Genomic DNA, 24,152 nt, shown 5'->3' with positions numbered 1-24,152 from the left:
CAGGAAGGCACAGGAGGAAGTAGAAAGTACAAGTCTCTGTTGCCATTAAAGGGTTACCTTTTATTTCAAGTGCTAGATTAGACCCCCACAACTATAAACACAGAGGTGTGCAGTGGGAAAAGTGCAGCTCCTGATATCTCCTCTTCCATGCATACTGTCTAAAAGCATAGCCCTCCCTGCGGTTCCTCCTTTGCAACTGGTTACCCAAACATGGCGAGGAGTGGTCCTTAGAGTGACTGAAGCTCTGCCCCCCCCACCTCAGCCAGGCCACACCTGCCTTCCTTAGGCCATCTTCTATGACCGTATTACGAACCGCAAGTGTGAATCACTTTGGTGCATGGAAAGGAAGAGGAAGTTTGGACAGGAAATGGATAAGGGCATTGGTCAATCACAGTGGGAAGGGGGTGGAGGAAGGGATCCAAACAGCCAACCATGCCCTTGCTGGGGTACTCCGTTCCACCACCACCCTTATTATTATTTAATAATATTTGCCAGCTGAGAATGCTTAGGTCTTCTCACTTTCTGCACTCCTGAATAGAGGCCCCCCCCCCAAATTTTCTATACTTCTGTAAATCTTCAGAGTCCCCCTCTCCACCCTGCCTCCCACTTGGGCATGGATAGTGACACCTTGTTTATGCAGACACACACGAGCACCGCCCCCCTCCACACACACATTGAGAGTTCACTTTTAGTATCCAGATAATGATATAACAACTAAGCGACTGGACTCTTTTCTGATCACATTATTTCAAGGCCTCAGAATGTCATCACAATGCTTAAACCGGGATGGGGGTGGAAGCGTAGTTTGGGATCTACTGGTATATCTCTGGTTGATTTCAAGCATATCAGAAAGGATTGTTTAGCAAAGGCAACAACAAAATGTCATGTCCACCCCGCCCCCCAATCTTTATATTATATTGCTGAAATGTAGAAAGCTTACAGGTGGAACAGGGGAAGATAACCATAAGCTGGTTTGGGGGGTGGGTGCGTGCAGAAGGGGTTGTGGCCTCAGTTCAGTACTGGTATTCAAAACAAATTCCCAGACTCAGGATCTTTCAACTGTAAATGTCTGCTGCCTATGTTTGGATCTTGGGAGTTCCTAGTAAAACAGAAAAGCACCTGGGTTTAAAATGAGTGAGCTGTCCCTCCTCTATGGCTCTGAAGGCTTGAGACCTTTTCCATTTGCCTCCATTGCAGATGATGTCACTTAGTTGAACTGTGTTAAAATACAGTTTTGGGTCGATTATTTGGTTTTCCAAAGAGGTGGCCCCATTTAGCTGATTCATTCAACACCCAACTTGGGCATATCTCTGTTGAGCACAGAACAGCAGGTACGGAGCATCCTCCTTTCATGTCCATATATGAATGCAATGTTTCATCAAATAAAAATAGAAACCAATTATCATAGTGTTTTACCGGGGGTGGGGGGTGGGGGGGAAGGCACCGCAAAAGCACATGGTAAGTGGCGGGGGGGGGGGGGAGGAGAGAGAACACAAGGCCTGTTTGAAAAAAACGCCCTTCAAATCCCTAAGAGCCATGTGCGACACCAGCAAATAGTACTGAGCAGCCCACACACCAACAGACAGGCCTACTTGGGAGTAACCCATGGCACCGCATGGCTGGAGAAAAGCTTTGCGAGAAGCGCCACTCACCTCTCCAACAGCAGCCCAGCCAGCATGCAGGCCCCACCACACATATTGGCAAAAAGGTCTCCCCCAACCGCAGTTTTACTTACTCCTTCAGAGTGAGGGAGTTCCCCGTTGCTCTGACTGGAGGAATACAGATTGACGTATTCACCCTCCCCTGCCTCCTCACTGGCGTTTTCACTCTACAGGAGACAGGATGGAAGAAAGTGGGTGACTGGCTTGGTGGGTGGGTGAGCTTTGTGGGCTGAGCACAGTCCATTCCACAAAGTGAGCAGTCTGGGCTCACAGGGCTGAGAACCCTCCCCCCAAAAAACTTAAAGGTTGGCAGGTGGGGGGAATTTACGGCATTCATTCAGTTTCAGGGTCTTTCCAACGGAGCAATTTTCCACCTCGTAAAAGCTGCCCCCCCCCAATAAATATATTTCAGGATGCATTAATGAGTGTGCATCAAGGGTGGGGAGCATCACAGCTGGGAAATGGGTCTCTTGGAAACCAAGTGACTAATCTGGGGGGCGGGGGCTGACACAAGGAGATACCAGCTTCAGATGGCAGAGATGAACGTTCCTTCCGAATTATATTCGGAGGGAGACTTCACATTGTCACCTGAAAAGGCTCACTTTTAGAATGTGTAAGGGAAAGACTCTCCCCGCATTCAGGGAACTGCCCCCCCCCACTGCCATCGCTGTGTTCCTGCATGCATTACTGGTCTTGGTCGTTATGACTTTGGGGAAGATGCCCAGGGTTCCAATCAGCAGACTGAACAGTACGCCCCCCCCCTCAAAAAAGCACCAGTGTTAGATTACTCTAGCCTGCAGCAAGTGACCTAATGCACAATATTGCCATCTAAAGAGGTATCCCTAAGAGCATCGCATCCCCAAGACCACTCTAAAATTACTTAACTGTGGCAATGATTGGAATGTACTGCTTCACTGGAAGGAGGCAAACAGAAGAACAACTCATACAGAAGTGTGATGAGTGGGTCTTTTAATGGGTAGGTGCTCTGGACCCATAGGGCCTCTCATGGCATGCAGATTGGGAATGACTCCCTTCGAGCCTTAGAATATTCTAAGCATCCTGCCCCCCACTTCAAGGTAAATGGTTTTAGCGATTAGTCTCTTGGTTTCCAAATTTGGCATGCAGCTAAATATTCATAGAGAGGGGAGCAATAATGAGAAACAAGAGCCACCAGACCCTCAGAATTAAAATAATCAGGATTACTTTGGGCTGTGGCTCCCTGCCTTCCACCCCACCAGTTTCAATGGGCACCAACCATTGCTGCTACTAGACGGGTGTGGCCAAAGTGCTGGTGAGCTGGCTGGCAGCAGCTTTTGCAGATTAAGCTTGCAAGGCTGATTTCAGGCATGCCCACCCTGCTCTCTTTCCAGCCATCCAACACGCAACCCCACCCCCATCATGATCAACACAGTGCACAAGGCAACCTAAGCAGCCTACGACAGAGAGGGTGCCTCGAACGGCCAAGGAGTTCTCACCGAAGATGTCTGGAGAGAATCAGTGAAAGAGGTTTCAGAAGGAAGGCAGACAGAAGCAGTCCCACTAAAGCTGCTCTCCTGAGAGGAAGAGGTAACCCCACCATCTGCAAGGCCGAGAGGCTGGCCGGCTGCAGCAGACCCTGCCGCCAGGTCAGAGTTCGGAGACTGGTGTGCTGGTGGGAAGCACAGAGGCAGGGAGGCGGCGGCAGAGGCAGATGAGAGAAAAGGAGGGATGGAAACTTGGCTGCGAGGCACAAAGTCTTGGGAGAAAGACCTGAACACCGATTTGTACTGCAGTGGGTGGGGAGAAGACAGCAACAGTGGTGGAGAAGTAAAAGGGCCAAGCCAACGGGGAGGGGTTTGAGGAGCAGGGGGAAAGGAGAGGAAGAAAGACAGAGAAAAGAGAAAAGAAATTAGATCAACAGCAGCTCTAGGCAAAATCACAACGTCAGCTCTAGGCAAAGCGGTCCACGGCCAACGCGTTACCATCACATCAACCTCCTTCCTCCCTTCTATTCTTTTAACGTTCCTACTGTGCCAAAAAAATAATAATGAACTGGAGGATAGCCAGGACTGTGTGCACTAACAAATAAACAAAACATTCCGTACCACAGGAAGTGGCATTCTGCAGTCCACATACCATGATGCATATCAAGAATATCTACATATTCATCTCCTATTCTGCACAACCTATTCTGCTTTTCAAAAACAAAACAAAAAACAAAACAAAAGCACTCTAGATTTCACAAGTCAATGAGACAGGCTTGTAATAAACTAAAAAAAGCAACTAATTTGCTCACTCCTTCTTGGTATTTTTTTTTACTAGCTTGTGTTTCTCATGATGGCTGCAGAAGAGGGTGAAGTCCTCTTCTTTTGTAGCCAGCATGGAAATTTATGATACCAACTTCTTAGCAGACTACTAATTGCTTCTTTAAATGCCTTCTATCTAGCAGACTGGTGGAGGAGAGACAGAGCTGAGAGGAAAATTCCCTTCATTTGTAGCCAGCACAAAACCAAGTGGACTAGTTGATGAGGAATGGAAAGATCTGTCCTTCTTCCACCAGCCTGCTCTCTTGCCTGCATGAAATTCCCAGTCATCTACGGTGAACAAGAGTTGTTACTGAACAGTACTTAGCTACACAGGAAGCATTTACTCTTGACCACTGATATTGTTGTCCAGTAAACCACCTGGATTCTGATACGTCAACAGGCACTGCCCATACACTTACAAGCTTGCCATTAATTCTGCAACCACAAGGGTTAATAACTTTAAGTATAATAAGAATTTTTAAAAGGGATTCTCATGAAGCTGAACTCCCTGTATCTAAGACCATTTTGTCTGCTTTTTCTGGACTGTCATGGAATCACAGAATGCAAAGATCCCTGGTAGTGTGCAGTATGTTTTCTTTTTTAAAGGTGCTAGTCCATATGGCTTCAAAAATAAGCTTGAACATACAAGGACAATGCCCAGAGGAAATTCAGCATCTGCAGCTAGGGTTTGCAGTTGTTTGGCAGCAGGGCTCCAGAGTCCCGCCAAGCAAATTTAGCCCTAAATAGCAGAGTCAGAATTTGGAAAACTGCTTTGCATGATCTACAGAATTCATAGAAACCTGCTTTCCTTGGTACAAAAGTAACCATTTCCTTTGCACATGGCACACACAACACTTGACTGTACCCACATGAAATCCCGGGCATCGTCTTCTTTTTGACATGTGTCCATAGTGGGTGCTAGGATCTGCTTCTTGATTAAGAGCCTGATGCTGGCTGGGGGCAATTCCCATATTACATAAAAACAGGATAAGCTTGGAATGGCATCTATGAAAATGTATTGATAGGCTTGCCTAAACAATGACGTTTTCAGCAGGCATCAAAAAGAGTACAGCAATTCATGCCTCTGTTGTTGCCCTAAGAGGACAAACTCCCACCAGAGTGGTACATTCAAAATTTTAAGGATTTGTTAAAAACAAAAGAAGGCTCTAATCTTTATTGATGCAAAGATACCAGAAGCCAGAAGGGGGGCTTCAGTGCCAAGCTTAGCCTCTAGCCTCTCTAGTTGACTTATCAAACAAGCAGAAATTATGCAAACTTACTAAAAACAACGGAGAACAGATGATATGGCATTTGCTCTATTTGTATAATTTATGAAGGTTGTGGAATTAAAAGAGCTGAGACATGTCTCTGTCAACCAGGCACTCTCCAGATGTTTTGAACTAAAACTCCCATCAGCCTCAGTCAGCCCAAAGGATCATCCCTCTAGCTCCCTCCCTCCACAGCTCAAAATATCAGCGCGCACGCGCACGCACGCACACACACACAGAGAGTTAACTTCTCTTGGTTAAGGAGTAATTGGTTTTACAACGCACACCTCAGAACAAGACCTCAAGAAAGTGTCAGGGTTTTGAAAGAAGCAAATGAGCCATGCCAGATCAGTCCCAGAGACCACTGGGCCTTCCCAACTGTGCTTGCCACTGGCAAAAAAAGGAGAGAGGTGTTGACAGTGTTGTACTGTGGCTAGAATGTCATACTATGGCCTGAAAGACCACTGTTCAGATTTCTGCTTAGCCAAGAAGCTCATTGGGTGACCTTGGGCCCTGTCACTACCCCTCTCAGCCTAACCTACCTCAATGAGTGGGTGGGAGAACCATACATGCCACTTTGATCTCCTTGAAGAAAGGAAAGTGACACACGAATGCAATAAATGAATTGTTGTTGGGCTGGGTTCTTAGCACACTTGGCACAGGAGTTTCTTGAGCTGCGAAATGTCAGGGCAAAATAAAACAATATTTGCACAAAGAGCTAATTTACATTCTGGTGGACACACAAACAGTGATCCAATTTCACACTCAAAAAAAGTATTCAAACAAGTTGCCCCGAGCATAAAACCAGCATTTGCAAGACTTCATGGGGCTATGAGTTAAACCAGGTTGCCAACAGATAACTAAGAGGGATGATCCTTTGGGCTGACTGAGGCTGATGGGAGTTATCTCATCCTGATTTGCTAAGGAAATTAGACTTCATTGGCTATTTAGTGAGAGTTCATTCTAGTCCGTTTACAGGGAAGCTAGATGACACTGGGGTGCCCACACTTATTGGTGCATTGCCCCCTCACTTTCCTTATCACAACCAGAACTTGCTGGCACATGACTCACACCCCAAATCAGGAACAGTTGTAATTTATTACCTTAAACCCCACCCTCCGTCATTGCCCCTTATGCCTGCAACTCCATCCCAAAACTTCCTACATGATGTTATTTTGCTCCCTCCACTTCAAATCCCTCCCTCAAAACCCAACTTTTATTTCTTTCATTCATTCAGTTAGCAAAATATATGTACCACATAAAAATAATGACAATGATAATAATGATAATGATGATGATAATGATGATGATGATAATAAAATCTCTAAGAAGCTCTATATAACTATGGTATAATATATTCATTAAAAACTAGCAATAAGAAGAGACTATTTAAAAACCAGTAGATATAATAGGATTACTAGAATATAGGTAAAACCAACAGTTACACACAGACACAGACACACATACATACATAATAAAATTATGTGTCTAAATAGGTTGGCCTAAGCAAAAGAAGTTTTTAGCAGGAATAGGAAACAGGGAAGGCTCCTGTCTGACACCAACAGGTAGGGAGTTCCATAGAGTAGTTGCTGCAACACTCAAGAGACTGATTACTTGCAAATGAAACGCAAACACTGTAGAGGTCTAGTAAAATAGCTAGTTCTGCACTTTAAACAACAACAACCCCACATTTGGCTTTATCCCCAAGTCCTCACTCCCAAATGTCTAAGTACATCGAATTGCAACTGGGCAGACATGCAGTTTAATGGTTAGAGTGTTGGACTAGGACCTGGGAGCCTAGAGTTCAAATCCTCACTCAGCCATGAAACTCCCTGGGTGCAACCTTGGGCTAATCACTGTCGCTCAGCTTAATTTACCTCACAGGGTAGTTGTGAGGATAACACAGCGAGGGGGCAGAACCATGGGCACCATCTCTGAATGCTTTAAACAGCTGCTTTTACAGATAATCTACATAAATGTTACGAAATAAAGAAATATTGAGCTCCTTGGAGGAAAAAGTGCTATAGGAAATGCAATAAATAAATAAATTGCTGGCAGCCACCCTTTGCTATCTTCCTTGATCCATTGTTCTTTTCCTGCCCACTGTCTGGACAGAAACCCACATGCAGCCCACTGCTAGAAGGATAAAAAAGGTCCCACCCAAGACAGAGAAGCCGGCGGCTCACACTTTACCTCCCGACTGTCTACTGATGGAGCAGTTTTTCCCTTTCCCAAATCGAGCGTAGCCTGCCCAAGACCGTCTCCCATCTCCTGTCTTTGGGACTCGACTGGATTTTCCATGCATAAAGAATTGAGAAGAGGATAAGCGGGGGGAGGGGGCACGGGAGTAATCTGGGTGGCTGAAACTAAAGGTGTACGGAGGGGGGAAGGAGAGTGCCCATAAGAGGAAGATATTGGTTTCCAGATGAGGCTCTTCTTGCCCCTCCCAGTCTGCTTTGTTCCAGATGAGCGGAGCCAGTGGGAATATGTGTGCAGGGAGTGGGTGGAGGGGTCCTGTACCATCAGCCTTTGGTGCTGCCTCAGTAACCCCGACAGCCCTAATCTCCATATTGATTCTGGGTCACGGACAGCAGTTTGGAGAGTCTCTCGTGCCTGCCTGGCCCGAAAACATTAAATCCCCAGTTAAGACTCCTGGCTCATGACATCACCCTAGCTCAGCAAATCCCATTCTGCTGGCCTAGGCTGCCTGATACCTTTGGCGTGATCAGCCTACTGGGGAGAGATTCGTGGAAGTTGCAGGTTGGATGGTGTCCTGTTCAGGATCTAGTTATTTCACTGCACACACATGCTCTCTTACTCTCTGTTTTAGTGGAAAGCTCTGTAGTTAAGAGCACGGGCTTTGCATGCCAAAGGAGCCAGCCTCAATCCCCAGCATCTTCTATTCAGAATCATGAAGGCTATAGTCTTACATTACATTTAGATGAAGAACAGTAATTCAGTGAAGCACATATTCTGCATGCAGAAGGTCCCAGGTTCAATGCCCAGTGGAATCCCCAGGTATAGCTGGGAAGGTCCCCTGCCTGAAACCCTGAAAAGCCGCTGCCAGTCAGGGTAGGTAATACTGAGCTAGATGGACCAATGGTTTGACTTGGTACAAAGCAACTTATTGGGTTTCTGCTTAATCCAGCGCTTGCGTGAGGGAGACCTTAGGTTCAACCCTTGATGGCAACTCAAGCTGGGTCTGGGGGCACCCCCTGCCTTAGACCCTGGAGAGCTACTGCTGTCCATCAATGTTCATTCTGTTTTAGCAGGTCCCAAGCAAACAGGAATGGAAGATGGAACTGATAATACAACCAGCATCATCACAATAAAAGGAAACAAGTTAGAAATATCAATTCAGGACTGAAGAGCCAAAAAGGGTACAATCTGGCCAGACTTTACTGTCTTTCCTTCCTTTCCTTTCCTTTTTCAACAAGTTTCTAGTTCTTATGCCTGTCAACAGATACTGGAAAATACACAGGCAATGTCTGCTGAAATCTCAATGACGGCCACCCACCCATCTATCTAATAAAATGTATACAATGCTGGATTGTAAAAAACAACAACCCAACAACCCTCAAAGTAATTTCCCAAAAAAGATGAAACAATAAAATTAACAATAAGAAAAATAACAATAATTTAAGACTTTTGAAAAGTTAAACTAAGAATAGACTAAAAACAGATTAAAACTTGCATCAATTTTGTAACATTTGGGTTTAAATAAAAAATGTTTTTAGTGGGTGTGTGCAAATACAATTCCTAGTGGGCTGGGGGTAGGTGAGAGCTTTGCTCCTCTGCCTAGTGGCTCCTCTGCCGCTCCTCCACACCTGGCAAACTCAGAACAATGCTGCAGAACAGAGCTAAATGTAGACTTGTTGCAGAATTTATGCAAATGTGTTTGTAAAATTTACTGAGCTTGCAGAAGCAAGTGTGTGTGCGCGCGCACGCATGCACACACACACGCACACACCTCTCTCTGCATTGCCTGGGTACAATTTTTTATTTTATTTCTTGAAGGAGGCTACTGTTATGATTTCTCGAGGGACTGTCCCTGCCCCTCCTTGGAGCAGATCAGTGTGTCTGGAATCAGGCAGTGGAATCTTAGCTATGCAGTCATGCTGGGACCAGTGCCAATTATGAAGCAAGTATTTAACAATATGCGAGTGTCTATATGTGCCGGAGGGCGTGGTGTGGCTGAGAAGACTTTATGTCTTTTGTCTACCTGGGTCTCCTCCTCACTGATCGCCGGCTGATAAACCAAAGCAAAGCAAACCTCTCCAGAAAACACTGGTGCTTCCACCCCTAGCCCACATTTCTTTTTTTCTTTGAAGGATCCAATAGCTAGGAAGAAGGACTGTCCAGTCCACAGAATTGCTACAAGCTTAACAAATCGCAGCTGAGGATTTAAACTTGGAAGCTGTCCGGCGCCTGTGGGTTCTCCCCCTCCTCTGCCTCCTGCAGGGTCAGATGGGTTAAAGCCAACAGCTGACCGTGGCCTGGAAACCCCCCAGCAAGGGCTTCTCTGTCAAGTGAGCAATTCTCCAGTGGGAAAGCAGAACTGAGGCAATGCAGAACAGAAGCTTTGGAAGACAAGGGCTTTTAAATAATAAAGATGAAATGGTCAGCCAAAATCAGCCTAGGATCAGAGGAAGAGATTGTGTGTTTGTTTTTGTTTTAAAAGGAAAGCTAGCTGAATGAAGACCAACAGTTGTTACTTTGGGGCGTGATTCATACTGCCAAATTCAGGTTGCATAATTATAGCTGATTGGGAGGGTCTTTGGCAATAAGCCCAGTTTGCCAAAAGATTAAAAAATAAATAAATGGCACTATAAGTGACAGGAAAACACACAGGAAAGTGCAGGGTGACATTTGGCTCTGACACAATGTCATCTAACTTCCCTGCAATCGAATCAGAATGAACGGTCACTAAATAGCCAAAGTCGTCTAAGATCCCTGCAAACAAACCAGAACAGATCCTCAACAACCTGCTTGTCTTAATAACCAGTAGAGGACAATGCCAGAACTTAGAATGCGAGGGGGTAACTTAAGTGAGGATATCTAAATGTGTGTCTCCAAGGAGAGCAAGGTAAAGCATTAGTCTCCCAACTCAAGAGGACTAGCTTTAAACAGGGTGGGCTAGAAGTCCGGCTCCTTTACCTTGATTTGCTCACACAAAGCTTATGCAGAGGCCAGACACTGCATGGTACTCACTAGCATTCATTCTGAGCTTGGGCAGGGCAGTTTTACAGCATTGAGCATCCACCCTAATTTGGCAGGGCATTCAAGTGTGTTTCCATGTCTTCCTGTTAAACATTTGTTCATCCCACACTTTTCAGCACATTTCTCCATTACTTTCCTAAGTTGTTGCATTTTAAGTGGATTTGTTGTGCTAGGCTAGGGCAACACAGTGCTTTAATTCACAACCATCACACAAACCTAAAGTTCTGATATGGGCCTGAATCCCTCACACAAAATTACTGACCATCTGGAGGCACCCTGGACCTGAATAAGGGTTCAAAACACGGGTCTGGTCACTGGTTCCCAACGAAATCACTCTTTTTCTCAGCTTCAATCCCTTTTTTGCTAAGGGGGAAAGGCACTGTTCACCCACCTCCAGGGTAATAGTTCCATTTCACTACCAACTTAAGGAGCTGAGGCTGGTATTGGGGGGGGGGGTTGTAATTTTTTTTGTTCTCACAAGCTGAATGGGTCGGGAGACTGCCCTCTACTAAATAAACCACACCTATCATATTGGTTTTCTACATTCTTAATTTTTCAAGCCTTAGGATCAGTTCTCCTCAAGAAAATTCATCAATATTTTCATGCAAATTTCTAATGGCTATTTTTTTGTATGCAGTTTTTGTCTAATAAACATATTTTTGCAAGCAATTTCTCCTAATATACAGCATTTTTATATGTTTTTGTATGTATTGTTTTACTAGATAACTGCATTGCAAAATCTGGAGAAGTGGGAATTAGGTATTTTCTTACTAAAACAAACAAAAAATTATTTCTCCTCCATCCCTATGTAGAACCAGTTCCTGGAACTTTTCTCTACCCTGCCTTCTTCACAAGAACACTACTGCTTTAAATGCATAGTGAAGATGAGGCCTTATTTCAGAGAGCCAGCAAAAGTGAGCCTCATTTTCAGTGGCTGAATTCCACTGCTGCCACAGAACAGCCTCCCTCATCATGGTACCTCCAGAAGTTGCCGGGACTCCAACTCCCATCACCGCTGACCATTGGTTACGTTAGCTGGGGCTGATGGGAGCTGGAGTCTAACCATGTCTGAAGATACCAGGTTAAGGGAAAGCAGCTGAGCTACAATTCTCATCATCCCTGACCACTTTTTGTGCAGATTGGGGCTTGTGCAAACACCTGCAGTGAGCTAGGTTGGGGGAGGCTGAAAGATTCTAGTCCTGATAGAGAAAGAAGAAAGTATATTCCAAAATATTCCAAAAATCAACTGAACATCACCAGGGAAGGAAACAAAATGGCGCAGAAGGAGCTACTGGGATGGAACCAGGAAAGATCCTCTATGCACCCTCATTTATTACACAGTTGATTTTTCAAAGGCAATGGATGGGTGGGCAATACAGCACGTGGTTCCGGATGCAGAAAGCCTAAGAGTCAAATCTAATTTCAACGCTTGCAAGCAGCAGAGCTAGAATAGGCCCCTGCAGGGGACCTGGAGAGATTTCGTTGTTCAGAGTAGGCTAGGTAAGTACCATTCAACCCTGGATCCCTAGATGTTGTTGGACTACAACTCCCAGCATATCTCCTCATTGACTAAGGGTGTTTCTCATCATGGGACTCCCTGGCAAATGTCCCTACTCCTGCCAGCTACTAGCCACTTCTTCCCCTCCCTCCCATATATTCCTGCTGGATGCAAGGTGTGGAGCTTACCTGAAGGACTGCCTGTGTGAGCCAGCCCAGACATTGTGGTCTTCATTAGAGGCTTTTCTCTGTGTGCTTTGACTGAGGCCGGTATGGAGTGATCCCATGAGAAGCCCTTTTCAGTGGCGCCTGCCCTTACCCTCCCAGTTTGTGGAATGCTCTTGCTAGGAAGCTTTCAGGCCTCAGGTTAGACCGTTTTTATTACTCAGACCCTTGGTAGTGAAGCAAGCCTCTTCTGTGATGCTCATCTTTGAGAGGGGTAAAGTAGGACTTATCCCACTAGTTGGATGAGTGTTTTAGGAATGTTGTATGTTACAGTGGTTTAACCATCAATGCCTTGTTCCAGTGAACTCTGGGAATTGTAGCTTCATGAGTCTCCTAATAACTCCCAACACCTTTAACAAGTTACATTTCCTAGGATTCTGTGGATGAAGCCATGGCTGTTTAAAGTGGTACAAAGTAGTGGAGTGGAAAATTCTGAAGTGCTGGGTCCCTTCACGATAGTCACAGCCATGCCCCCTCACAGCTGAAGCCCCTTGTGTTGTCAGTGTTCCTAAATGCTTAGCTTTGGTGCATGCATAACAACTCCTCAGTGTTCTTCTCCAGAGTTTCCCTAGGAGTCAATCCTCAGTGTCTGGCTCATCTCCTTTCACTCTGATTGGCTCCAGTCAGCACAAAGGGTGAGAAGACTTCTCAGTAGCCGAAAAGCTCCTCTTTCACACCAATTAGCTTTAGGATGCTGGAGAAAGGGATACTTGCTGGGTCTCTGACCCCTCCCGATCCCCTGCAACACTATGCCTCTGGTGGCTTGTTACTGCTTTAAATGTATGGTGCAGTTATGGTCGGTATATTTGGCACCCAAAGAGTCACAAACACATTGCCCCCCCCCCAACACACACCCCACCACCATCCAGGGCAGTAAATCACAGCCACCCACCCCACCCACCAAGGAGATAGCAGGAGTCAGCAAGACAAGAAAAGAAGTCCAAAGTTAGTAACTCACCGAGTGCACAGGAAGGGTGCTATGCTGGTGGAGGAAGGAATTAGAGATGGACATAGTGAGGCCCTGAGCCGTGCCGATGTCCTCGGTGGCGATGGGCACTTTAGGTGGCTGGACACAGTAGGAGACAGAGGAGAAGGAGGAGGAGGCAGCAAAAGAGGCCTGCTGGAGGAAGAGAGAATGAGAGAGGAAGAGGAAGAAAGAGGAAGAAAGGAGGAGGAGGAGGAAGGAAAAGAAAGAAAGGAAAGGGGGAAAGAATGGCTTCAAGCCAGGCCCTGCAAGCTCTCAGATCAAGCAAGTGACAGGAGCAGGATCTTTTGAGACCTGCATAGCTTCTTATTCTTCTACATTGCTAAAGGAAATAGAGTAAATTATAGAAAAGAAGGGAATATCTGCAACAGGAGCTTTGTTTCATTTCATTGTCTTGCAGTGCAAGTTTTAACTATGAGGAAACATCTAAAATGCAGAACCGGCTGCGTTTCTCTGATGGCCTCCCACCTGAAACATTTGTGGGGCAGGAAATGAACAGATGAGCCTGTGCTTGATTTGCCACGTTAACTGTAAAGCTGGGCTCTCTCTGCTGCGTCTGCCACGACTTTAAATTAGAAAGCACCAAAAAAGGGAGATTGTCCCACAAGAACTACCCCTCTCCCACCCACCCCAAAAAAGTGTTTCGCCATATTTGAGAGTTTCTGCTATTTAACTATTATGGAATTCCCATAATGGGTATCTGGTTGGCCACTGTGAGGATAGCATGCTGAACTAGCTGGGTCCTGGGTCCTTGGCCTGATCCAGCAGGGCTCTTCTTGTGTATCTACATCCACTGTCAGAGACAATATGCCTCTGAATGCCAGATTTGGAAGCAGGAAGAGAGCTATTGCACCCAAGTCCTTCTCACAGGCTTTCCATTGTGGCACCTGGTTTGCCAATGTGAGAGCAGAATGCTTGACTAGATTGGCCCCTGGCCTGGAGGTCTATGTATGGTTATAGCACAAACTCCATGCCCAGTTGATGAGGAACAACTGGAGACAACTGTTGCACACAGGTCCTATTTGTGAGCATCTAGTTGACCATGGTGAGAACCAGATGCCAGACTAGACATTTGGCCTGATCCAGCAGCCAGGCTCTTCCGATGTTCCAATGCCTTCACCCTGGTGGCTTTTGGGCCATATGGTCAAGGCCCCATAAATTACCCAAGTAAGTAAAATGAAAACAAAATCATCTTTAAACATTCGGCGGGGGAGAAGAAATACTGTACAAGCAATGGGGCCTTGGCAAGGTGTATCACATCTGGTGGGTCAGGAAGAGAAGGAAAGGAGCACTCACCAACTGCCGCTGTTTTGGTGGGAGGGCAGGGGGTGGAGCAAGATCCTGCCCAGAGTCGGCACTGCTGAAGGAGTCGTTGAACCCATAAACCTCCATCAGGTGCTTGTTCTTCTGTTGGTAGATGTGTTCATTCTGCGGTGTCTGGTAGAACATAGAAGGCTGTGGTTCTGAGTAGTCCTCTACAAACTGCATATAGGCCATCACTGGAACAGAAAAGACACAGGAGGGTGTGAGTGGATTACCCACCTGGGAGGCTTCTGGGGACCCTTCTCTTCCCCAGCACCACTGGCTGCATTGATGATCAAGGTATAGAACTAAGCTATCTTTGCCATTTCAACTGTGTGGTAGCCATCAGCACCAAGGAGATTTTGCTCATCCTATAGCGGGGGGAAAGAATCCTTACATCCGCTAACCTCCATCCTCCGAAGGTCATTATGGCAGCTGTGCACCTGTCAATCGCCTGACATCACCACGAGGTCAGGGGAAGCATTTCCATCTGCTTGCGTGATTTGGAAATGAAGCTATGTAGGCAAAGGCACAGGGTTTGATCAGCGGCACCAGCAAGCCCAACACCTGATGCTGGGTCTCGACCAGGTTGGCATGGTTTGCAGGGGCAAACAGCCTCATAGGCCACTTAGAACAAGATACTGATGGAAGATGGGCTGGAGGTTCCCGACTGCTGCACTATATGAGGGGGGGGGGAGCACGGCTTCCCTTGAGGAATCTGGGGATTTGCCATTTGGAGGGGATGTGGGAAATTGGCCTGGTTACATCATAGCAAAAAATGAGCTCATTTGCATTTCCTGAAATCCTGAATCCAAATGTAGCCATTTTGCCAGATTAACACTTCCAGATTTTGTACATTCCCCACCCCCCAAAAATGTGTACCAAAAAAAAGTGTATTGAAGGGGGAAAGGTGCATTAAACTGCATATTAGTGAAAAAAATGAACAATGAACAAAAATGTATGGGGAAATCGCTTAAACAAATATGTGCATTAGAGAAAATTGAATACAACAATGTGTGAGTTGAGAGAAAGAAATGCACACCTGAATGCTGAGAAGTCATCCCAATGACTTTTTAAAAAATGCAAAGTGATGTGGAAATGTGGAGAACTGAAAATTGGAAAGATGAACTGAGAGAAAAGTTCCAGACTCCAGCTCCACCTGCAGCCAACATGGCCAATAGTCAGGGATGATGGGAAATGTAGTCCAGCAATATCACAAGGGCCATAATCACCTTACCTGTGATCTGGGTCATTACTGTCTGCACTGACTGGCAGAGCCTCTCTAGGGTTTCAGGCAGAAGTCTTTCCCAGCTGTTCCTGGAGATGGCAGCAATTCACCCTAGAGTTTCTATATGCAATCATGTGCTCTACCACTGTGGAATGTTGGAAGTACAACAGCAGGGATCATTCAGTTGCCATGATTGGCTATGTGGTTCCAAGGGAGTTTTCTTCTGTATATTTGGATGTATGTCTTCCTGCTATGTACATGAACTAAAAAAGACAAAACCTCTCTCTTCCTTTCTCCTCAAACTATACACAGTTTTGTCTGGTTTGCACAGGGAAATTATCATGTCTTTTTGCTCTAGACTCAATCTGCATTATTTTAAGTGACTCTGCTAACATGGAGCCCCTTCCTGAGCTGCAATGGGCACATGAGCCACGAGAAACTGAGTCAATTTTGCACTTACTGTGTTTGTTTTTCTTCTCTGGCAGAGGTGGTGGTTTCTCAGAGTCACTCATGGAGTCCGGAATGAGAAAGTCAGTGAGGAATTCAACGGGGGCTGGAGAGTTCCCTGGCTGGAAGGGCAGCACGGTGGCAAAAGGCGTGAAGGTCATAGAGGGGAGCAGGGTGGGGTTGTGCAGATCGTCCTCTGAAATGTTGTCATACTGCGAGGGGTGCCTCTCGAACAAGACACGGCAGCCGGAGGTATCGAAAGTAGGGTTGACTGTCCCCCTCCTCTTCTTCTCTGGCAGAGCCGGAGGGACCTCAGCAGCCAAAGCGGCCGCCACTGGCAGCTGGAAAGTGCGTCCGTAAAATGGGGAGCCAGCCTCCCCCAGAGACTCTGGCAAAGGGCTGAGGGCAGTGGGCCCCTGCTGAGGTAACTGGTCGGCATTCGAGAGGTCCTGCTGCAGGAACTCGTAGTCTGGATCATAATGATCTGTGGAGAATAGAAGAGAGGCAACCATCAGGAGACTGAGCCGATGGGCAACAGTGAGCCCCAACTGCTGTGTCATAAGGGTGCTGATACACATCAGGACAGACTAGCAGTGGGTGGTGCCCCTTGGGACTGGTGGGGCAGAAGCAGAGGTGGATTTAAGGGAGCATGGCAAGTTCAGTCATACTGAGCGTGGAACCTCAGGAGCACCACAACTGTTACGTAGCATGGAAGGCAAGAGGTGGGGAGGAGGTGCCAAATTTTGGCATCTCAATGAGGCACTGCTGATCATTCAGACCCCAGGGTCTGCCACCTGGAGGAAGTCAGGGAGGCAAACAGTAAGTGGCTCCACACACAATGACAGGCAGAGCCAACTAAGGCCACCTCAACGCCATATATTTAAAGTACTATGATACTACTTTAAGTGGCCATGGCTTCCCCCAAATAATTCTGGAAGCTGTGGCTTGGTAAGGGTGCTGAGAGTTGTTAAGGGAACCCTATTTCCTCCACACAACTACTATTTCCCAGAGATCCCTGTGAAGAGGGAGTGGCTGTAGCTAAACCACTCTGTCCTGAGCATTCAGGTTCGATGGATAATCCTCTCTCAATCCAGTTTCTCCACACCATGCATCATTTTTACTATACACCTACTGGTATATTACATATCCCTCTTATTTGCCTTTTCTTTAAACTGCACACAAAAAGCAACACCAGAAAAGGGTCTTCTCATTGGTGGCTTCCTGTTTGCAGAGCAGTCCCTTCCCAGCAAGGCTCCACTAACAGTTGTCACTATCTGGTCTTACTTGCCAGGCAAAAACATTTTTATTCACCTAGGCTTCTGGCCCTTAGTTTTCTGCTTTATTTCTTTTTTCACAGGGTTGGTTGAGTAGAATAAAACATAACATATACTTTATCATTCTAGGCTGTCTCCAAACATTTGTTTCTCTAAGTTGCTTTGAGTTCACATTTGTGAAAAGGAGCTACTAATCAATCACCATCAGCTTAGATGCTACAGAGGCATTTCTAAACATCAGGCCCTCAAAACCCAAGCTGTAGGGTGCATGTCCCCTGTCCCCTTTCCCCTCTCCAGGTCCTCTGGCAAGAACACCCACTCCCTACCTAGCGTTTCACAGCTTGTGTTGCGGGAGCACTGCCCGCTGTCACAGTCCAGCGAGGAGAGCTGCTCATCAGATTTGCTGAGTTTGCCCATGCTGTTGTATGGCGAGAGGCGGGGGGATTCCCCGCCATAGGACTGGCTGCCTCCTGACAGCCTCCGCTGCGCGTAACAGTCCGCATCAAAATCCTGGAGGCACAAAAGAAGAGGAGGAGAGTTATGTTTGTTTCATTTATTCAAGGTATTTATTTTATTTAAATATTTACAAGCCACACTTTCATCAAAAATAAATAACAAAGCGGTGCACAACAAAGGCATGATATAATGTGAAAACATCAATAAAATGCTTTCAGGTTTTAATATGTTTTGGAAAGTTAAGGTTTCGTTGTCTTGGAATGTTTGGAAGTTGCATTGTTGCAACTGAGTTTTTATTTATTTATTTATTTAGTTTATATCCTGCCTTTCCTCCAAGGAGCTCAATTTGCTGCACACACTTCTCCCAGTTATGGGGGTGGGGGCAGGAGGGTGATTTGGCAGGGGTGGAGCCAAAAGAAGTCCCACACACAAGGGGAGAGCGTCTGCTGTTTCCAGCTTTACGTAAAGTATAGAACCCCCTCCATGTTTATCTACTAAAGAAACAAGGCTTCTCAACCTTTGCAATAAAACTATCTCACCTCCCTCCCCACCCCACCCCAAAAAGCTACACACACACACACACACACACACACACACACACACACACACACACACACACACACACAGAGGCAAAGGTAGTCTATACCACTCACAGACCCAGACCCAACATGGCACCCTTCCTTTTAACGATGAGTGGGGAGAGGGGAAAAGATGTACCCCTCATCACTGTGCTGGGCCAGGCCAAGCCTTCAACTTCCATGCCCTGTACAGTGACAAAATAGGGACCACTGGTACTCTGCACTTTCATGTCCCACCACCAGCAATTAAATTGGGTTTGGGGAGGCTGCCAGTGGTCTGCTACTCAGAGCAGAAAACTAGATGGGCCAACAGTCTGAACCGGCACAAGGCAACTTCCGACTTACCTGCCTGTTTATTCCAATTGGCAAACTGGACCCACTGGTGGTCCGGCTCATGGGTGCCACAACAGCCACTCTAGTGGGAGATGGTGCTGACTGGCGTTTCTTCGGCGGCAGTGCAGGAGGAGGGCTGTGAAAGGTGGGTCAAAGAAAAACATGAACACAACACCACCAATCAAGTACTTCTGGATCACAAAGACACAATAACCATTTCCAGGAAGGTTGGGGAAGGGCCATAGCTCAGTGGCAGAGCACTTCCTTTGCATGAAGAAGGTCCCAAGTTTGATCCCTGCTGGCATTTCTAGGTAGGGCTGGGAGAGACCACCACCCTCCACCGAAAACTCTGGAGAGCTGCTGCTGCTGATCAGTGCAGACAACATGGAACTAGACTGACCAGTTATTTCTCAGATGTGGAGTCTCTCCCAGACCTACCTGAAGATGCTGGGGAGAGAATCTAGGCCCTTCCCCTGAAAACAAAGTAAGATTCCAGTCTTCATGGTTCTGAATAAAGTACTGATTTAAACAGGAAAACCTAAGAGGCTTCCTTCTAATGAGATGTACTGCTGGGTCCATCTAGCTCAGTACTGTCTACACTGACTGGCAGAAGTCCTCCAGGGTTTCAGGCAGGCAATCTTTTCCAGCCCTACCTGGAGATTGAACCTGGGACTTTTTGCAAGTAAAGCAGATGCTCTACCACTGAGCTATAGCCTTTCCCTTATTAGCTGCTATTTCCTTCAAAGGATGGAGTTTCTCATGAAGTTTGAAAGTGGTAGTAAAACCCAAACCAACCATTCCTCTACATTCAATTGGGGAGGAGGAGTTAGTTGTTCCTGTTGGGGCTGACCAAAACAACAACACCCCAAACAACCAGATAATGGCAAGATTTTCTAGAGCCAATATGTTTGCAAATTGCTCTGTTTCTGGGGCACGCCCATTGCCCCAGAGGGTGTCTTGATGTCAAAGCCCTTCAACAGCGAGAAAGCTGCACAGCCAACTCATACCAGTGACCACAGAGCCTGCAAAAGGAAAGAATCTCACACGATTCTAGCGAGCCACACAGTATTTGTTTGCATTCCCCCATCACACACTTCAACAAGCAAGGTGTTGCCGTTCTTCTTAAACAACCCTGAAGAGCTAGGTAGAGGGTCATAAGAAATATCACACACCCCCAACTTCTCAAAAATATGTAAGAAGACTCAGGCAATTTCCCATCCAGTCTAGCACACTGTTTTTACAGTTGCCAACCCAACGCTTAAGGGAAGCTCTTAAGCAGGGTCCAAGCACAAGACACTTCTCTCCTAATGCAGTTTCCAGCACTTGGTATTCAGAAGCATTACTGGATCCAGCCACGGAGGCAGAATGAAGCCACCATGTCTAGTAGCCATTCATTGCCCTCTCCTCCATGAATTTGTCCAGTCCTAATTTAAAGCCATCTAAGTTTGTGACCTTCTCTGCCACAATTTAGGAGCTTTTGTGTGCTTGCTGCTTAAGGAAGATAACAAGAGTTCCGCTTTGCCTTCTTCCACTCTTTTTTTGCTTTATTCCCGCACGCCCTCCACCCCCATTTCCATGAAACCAAAAATGAATGCACCTGCACCTTCACCCACTCAACTTATGCATCTAATCTCACCTTGCTTAGGAAATCAGAATGTTTTCCAGTACCAGTGGTGAGTGTGGCCAATGTATCCCTGCTCAGATGTGCGCACACTGTACAGATATAGACCACACAGAGACATACAGATCATTTCCAGCCTCTTTGTCACCAGCACAGGAAATGCTGCCTTTTATTTCTGCCCTACCAGCCCCAAGAAGTACCGCATCAGCCACCACTGGGGTTCTACAGTCTCTTCATACAACACAAAATCGGCAGCATGAACCCAGAACAGTGCTGGGCTGACATGGAAAGGGTTCTCTAAAGTCTGAAAACCTCTGAATGACAACTAGCTAATTATTTCAACCCTGACTGTAGCGACAAGAGGCTACTGAGGCAACTCTGGAACTCATTTCTTCCATCTCTACCTGTTTTCAGCGACCCGGATGCAGGGAAGGGGAGGTTTGGGAGGGGCGACTTCTTCGTCCATTGGAACCGTCAAAATCTCCGCCGTCTGAGCAATCCCTGTTGTCTTGTTGAGAATCTCCATCTCACGATCCGTCAGGGGAAGCTCTGAAGGGCTGGGAAGGATGGGGAAAGCATGGCTTGCTTTGTATACAGCATTTGCACCATTAAGGTTCATTTGGCATTGTGCACCGGGGGCCCCAGAGAGGGCGCCAGGCGCTGTGTAGAACGTACAAGTATTTGGAAGACCCAGTCACTCTCTCTGGCCCTTTTAAAAAAAGCACCTTTTCCCACATCCATGTTTAACAATTAATTGATATGATTTAATTCAGTTCCTCTCCCTATATTCCTTTTGCTCACACAACTATTTATCTAATATATAGGTAAAGGTAAAGGTACCCCTGACCGTTAGGTCCAGTCGTGGACAACTCTGGGGTTGAGCGCTCATCCTGCTCTATAGGCCAAGGGAGCCGGCGTTTGTCCACAGACAGCTTCCGGGGCATGTGGCCAGCATAACCAAGCCGCTTCTGGCAAACCAGAGTAGCACACAGAAACGACGTTTACCTTCCCGCCGGAGCGGTAACTATTTATCTACTTGCACTTTGACATGCTTTCGAACTGCTAGGTTGGCAGGAGCTGGGACCGAACAAGAGGAGCTCACCCCGTCGCGGGGATTCGAACCACCGACCTTCTGATCGGCAAGCCCTGGGCTCTGTGGTTTAGACCACAGCACCACAACATTATAAATTGTATCCAATAAATGTACCCAAATATAATCAATTCATTAATTAACTACTAACCCCATAGGCAGGGTACTATTTTTTAAATACAACAGTCTTTTAATTTATTGGATAAGAGGGTGTCACAATACACAAGCATTCATCTTCTACAATTTCTCTTTTGGGTGTGTTTCCTGCAAGCAACTGATACAAGCGTGGCCTGTCCCATGAGTAGGTTTGGTTTCTGACTGCTTCATCAGACACGCTTTGTGACTCACCTGTCCGTTGAAGAAGCAGGTATGCTGGGTTTAGCGGGGCTTGTGGGGGACGGGTGTTCTTGCTTCTCAATGGTAAGCTTCACCAGCTCCTAATCATAAAATGGAATACAGGACAAAAAGGAAGGCTCAGTCAAATGCCACTGCAACTTTATTCTACGCCAGAGAAAACTTGTTTCTATTCTGCTTCACCCTCTAATGCTGGTAAGCCTGCTTCACCACCACCCCAACCTCTTTAGCTTCTAACTCCCTCCCCGCCCCCCACACATCCACATGCTGATGAGTCCATGAGGGCTAGCACCTTGCTGGCTTTAAAAACTTTTATTTTCAGGATAACGTATGTTTCCAAGATGTTGCAACCTGTGTGTAACCATGTCAGCGCTTGCGTGGGGCAACAAAGCAAGAAGTGACATATGCACTGCAAGGTAAAATACACATGGAAAACAGCTCTCTCCATGCAGACTGGTGGCTGCCTGGGTTTGTTAGTTCCCAAGCAGGCTTCGAGGGTTGGTTGATTGTAGATCATAGCACTGACAGTCTCTTTTCTGAATTATTATCTACCATGATGCAAAAAAGAAGGAGGGTTCAAGCAAGACTTCCAAACAAAGGTGTACTGCATTGAAATGTACGTGTGTATTGAAATGTATGCATGGAAATTTCATGTGAACGCAAGATATATCAAAGAGGGAAGTAGCTACTGGAAAGCGGAAGCAGAAAGGAAGAGGTTTGCTGGACTTTCAGAAAAGGCACCAGCACCGAAGTGCTGGGCAGGGTGAGGGGGGGAAGTGGGTGTGGCTCCCTCCCTTTGTATAGTAGTAGACAACATTCCTCGTACTTATGGAACTGCCTCTCCTGGTATGCCCCACAGAGGACCCTAAGGTCCACGAATAATAACGGCTTAAGGGTCCCAGGCCTAAAGCCAGATTATCCTCTACAAGGGCCAGGGCCTTTTCAGTGATGGCACCGACCTGGTGGAATGCTCCCATGAGACTAGGGCCCTGCGGGACTTGATCTCCTTCCGCAGGGCCTGTAAGACAGAGTCATTCCGCCTGGCCTTCAATTTAGCCTGATCCCCCATTCCTTTTTCCCTTTCCTTTTTTATGAAGAAACCCTTCTGGGTCCCATTAAAATTCTTCCCTGGTCTCCTTGCTGGCCTTAGCAGGACTAACTTGGCCAGTTAGCCCTGGTGATGCTACATTGATGTTGTATTTTATGCTGTTTTTAAAGTCATTTTAATCAATGTTTTATATTTGTTGTTAGCTGCCCTGAGCCCGATTTCTAAACCGGGAAGGGCAGGATATAAATATATTATTATTATTATTGGCAAAAGTTACACTGTTTCTGCACACAGCCCTCTTCTATCCAGGCAGCCAATCAGCATTTATCACATCCCAGGGCCAAGTTACACCTTGTCTAAAATGTGTGAAGCTGGCTTGGTGACAGCGTGTGGTCTGGGGAAAAGCAGAACTGTTCAGAGAGATTTGGAGGGCTACATTTGGCCCCCTGACTTGCTTTAGATCCTTGCTCAAATCCCACCATTTATGTGAAGCTGTTAGCCCAACGTTTTTTCCCTGTGCTCTCCTGCAAATGAGCCTACAATCTGCAGGCGTGCATGTTGAGCACACACAATGCAAACCATCACACTCTTTTCCCTGTGCTACTTCTCTCCCTTTCCTCTGCTGTTTGCCCCATATGAAATTGTGGGTTGCGAGTTCTTCAGGGCAGGGACCTGTCCTTATACTCAGTAAAGCACCATATGTGCTGATGTAAATAGACAACAATACTGTGTTGCCTCAGAATTTCTGGGCCTCTTCTAAGAAAGTGCACTGCTTTTGTTTTAAAATCAATGTAACTGGTTATCAATATCCAAAATTTGAGGGCAAACATAGAAGATGGTTTTCCCAAAATGCCACAGCTGCACAACCACAGAAGCCAGTAGACTGGGGGGTAGTTTTCATTTCTGCATCAGGTTCCCAAAGCTCAATATGTTAGCCTAAGCCCCATGGTGACTTGTCTGAAGAGACAGCTGTTTATGACTAAAGTTTTGGATTTGTGACATTTTTGCAGGTGTGCGGAATACAAGTGGGTTACACAAAGCTCTTAGAATATGAAATCTCTTCTTTAAAAGGTAGCTCAACTCTTCATGCAGACTTGGTCAGTTAACAAAACAGAATCAAAACAACAACCCTAAATGCAATGATTACCACTTAACTCAATTGAACTTATTACTTCCATGCCAACAAATAATAAGTAGCACAGCCCAAACATTAAGTGGGCTGCCTGATACTGATGCAGAGGATTTCAGTTAAACTCTGCATAACCAGTAATGACTGTTTA

General features: G+C 46.3%; 1 protein-coding gene across 12 annotated transcripts in view; it reads right to left on the bottom strand.

Moving 5' to 3' along the window:
* Positions 1-24,152, bottom strand: part of RAPGEF1 (Rap guanine nucleotide exchange factor 1) — a 114,568-nt gene that overhangs the window by 23,858 nt on the left and 66,558 nt on the right. For 2 of the 12 annotated variants that reach the window (XM_088664793.1, XM_088664795.1), the window contains 9 exons: positions 21,819-21,907; positions 20,785-20,937; positions 18,772-18,895; positions 17,719-17,902; positions 16,132-16,602; positions 14,438-14,640; positions 13,115-13,276; positions 3,137-3,427; positions 1,736-1,828 (listed from right to left, as the gene is read on the bottom strand). In XM_088664793.1, coding sequence (XP_088520919.1) covers positions 1,736-1,828; positions 3,137-3,427; positions 13,115-13,276; positions 14,438-14,640; positions 16,132-16,602; positions 17,719-17,902; positions 18,772-18,895; positions 20,785-20,937; positions 21,819-21,907 — 1,770 coding nt within the window. The remainder of the gene's footprint in view (positions 1-1,735; positions 1,829-3,136; positions 3,428-13,114; positions 13,277-14,437; positions 14,641-16,131; positions 16,603-17,718; positions 17,903-18,771; positions 18,896-20,784; positions 20,938-21,818; positions 21,908-24,152) is intronic. The other 10 variants (XM_088664794.1, XM_088664796.1, XM_088664798.1 and 7 more) reach the window with 7 other exon arrangements.

Source organism: Zootoca vivipara, chromosome Z2 (genome assembly GCF_965207765.1).
Source record: "Zootoca vivipara chromosome Z2, rZooViv2.hap1.1, whole genome shotgun sequence".
NCBI classification, from domain to species: Eukaryota; Metazoa; Chordata; class Lepidosauria; order Squamata; family Lacertidae; genus Zootoca; species Zootoca vivipara.
The sequence above is the reverse complement of the archived record's forward strand: the minus strand, read 5'-3'. Positions and strand labels throughout refer to the sequence as shown.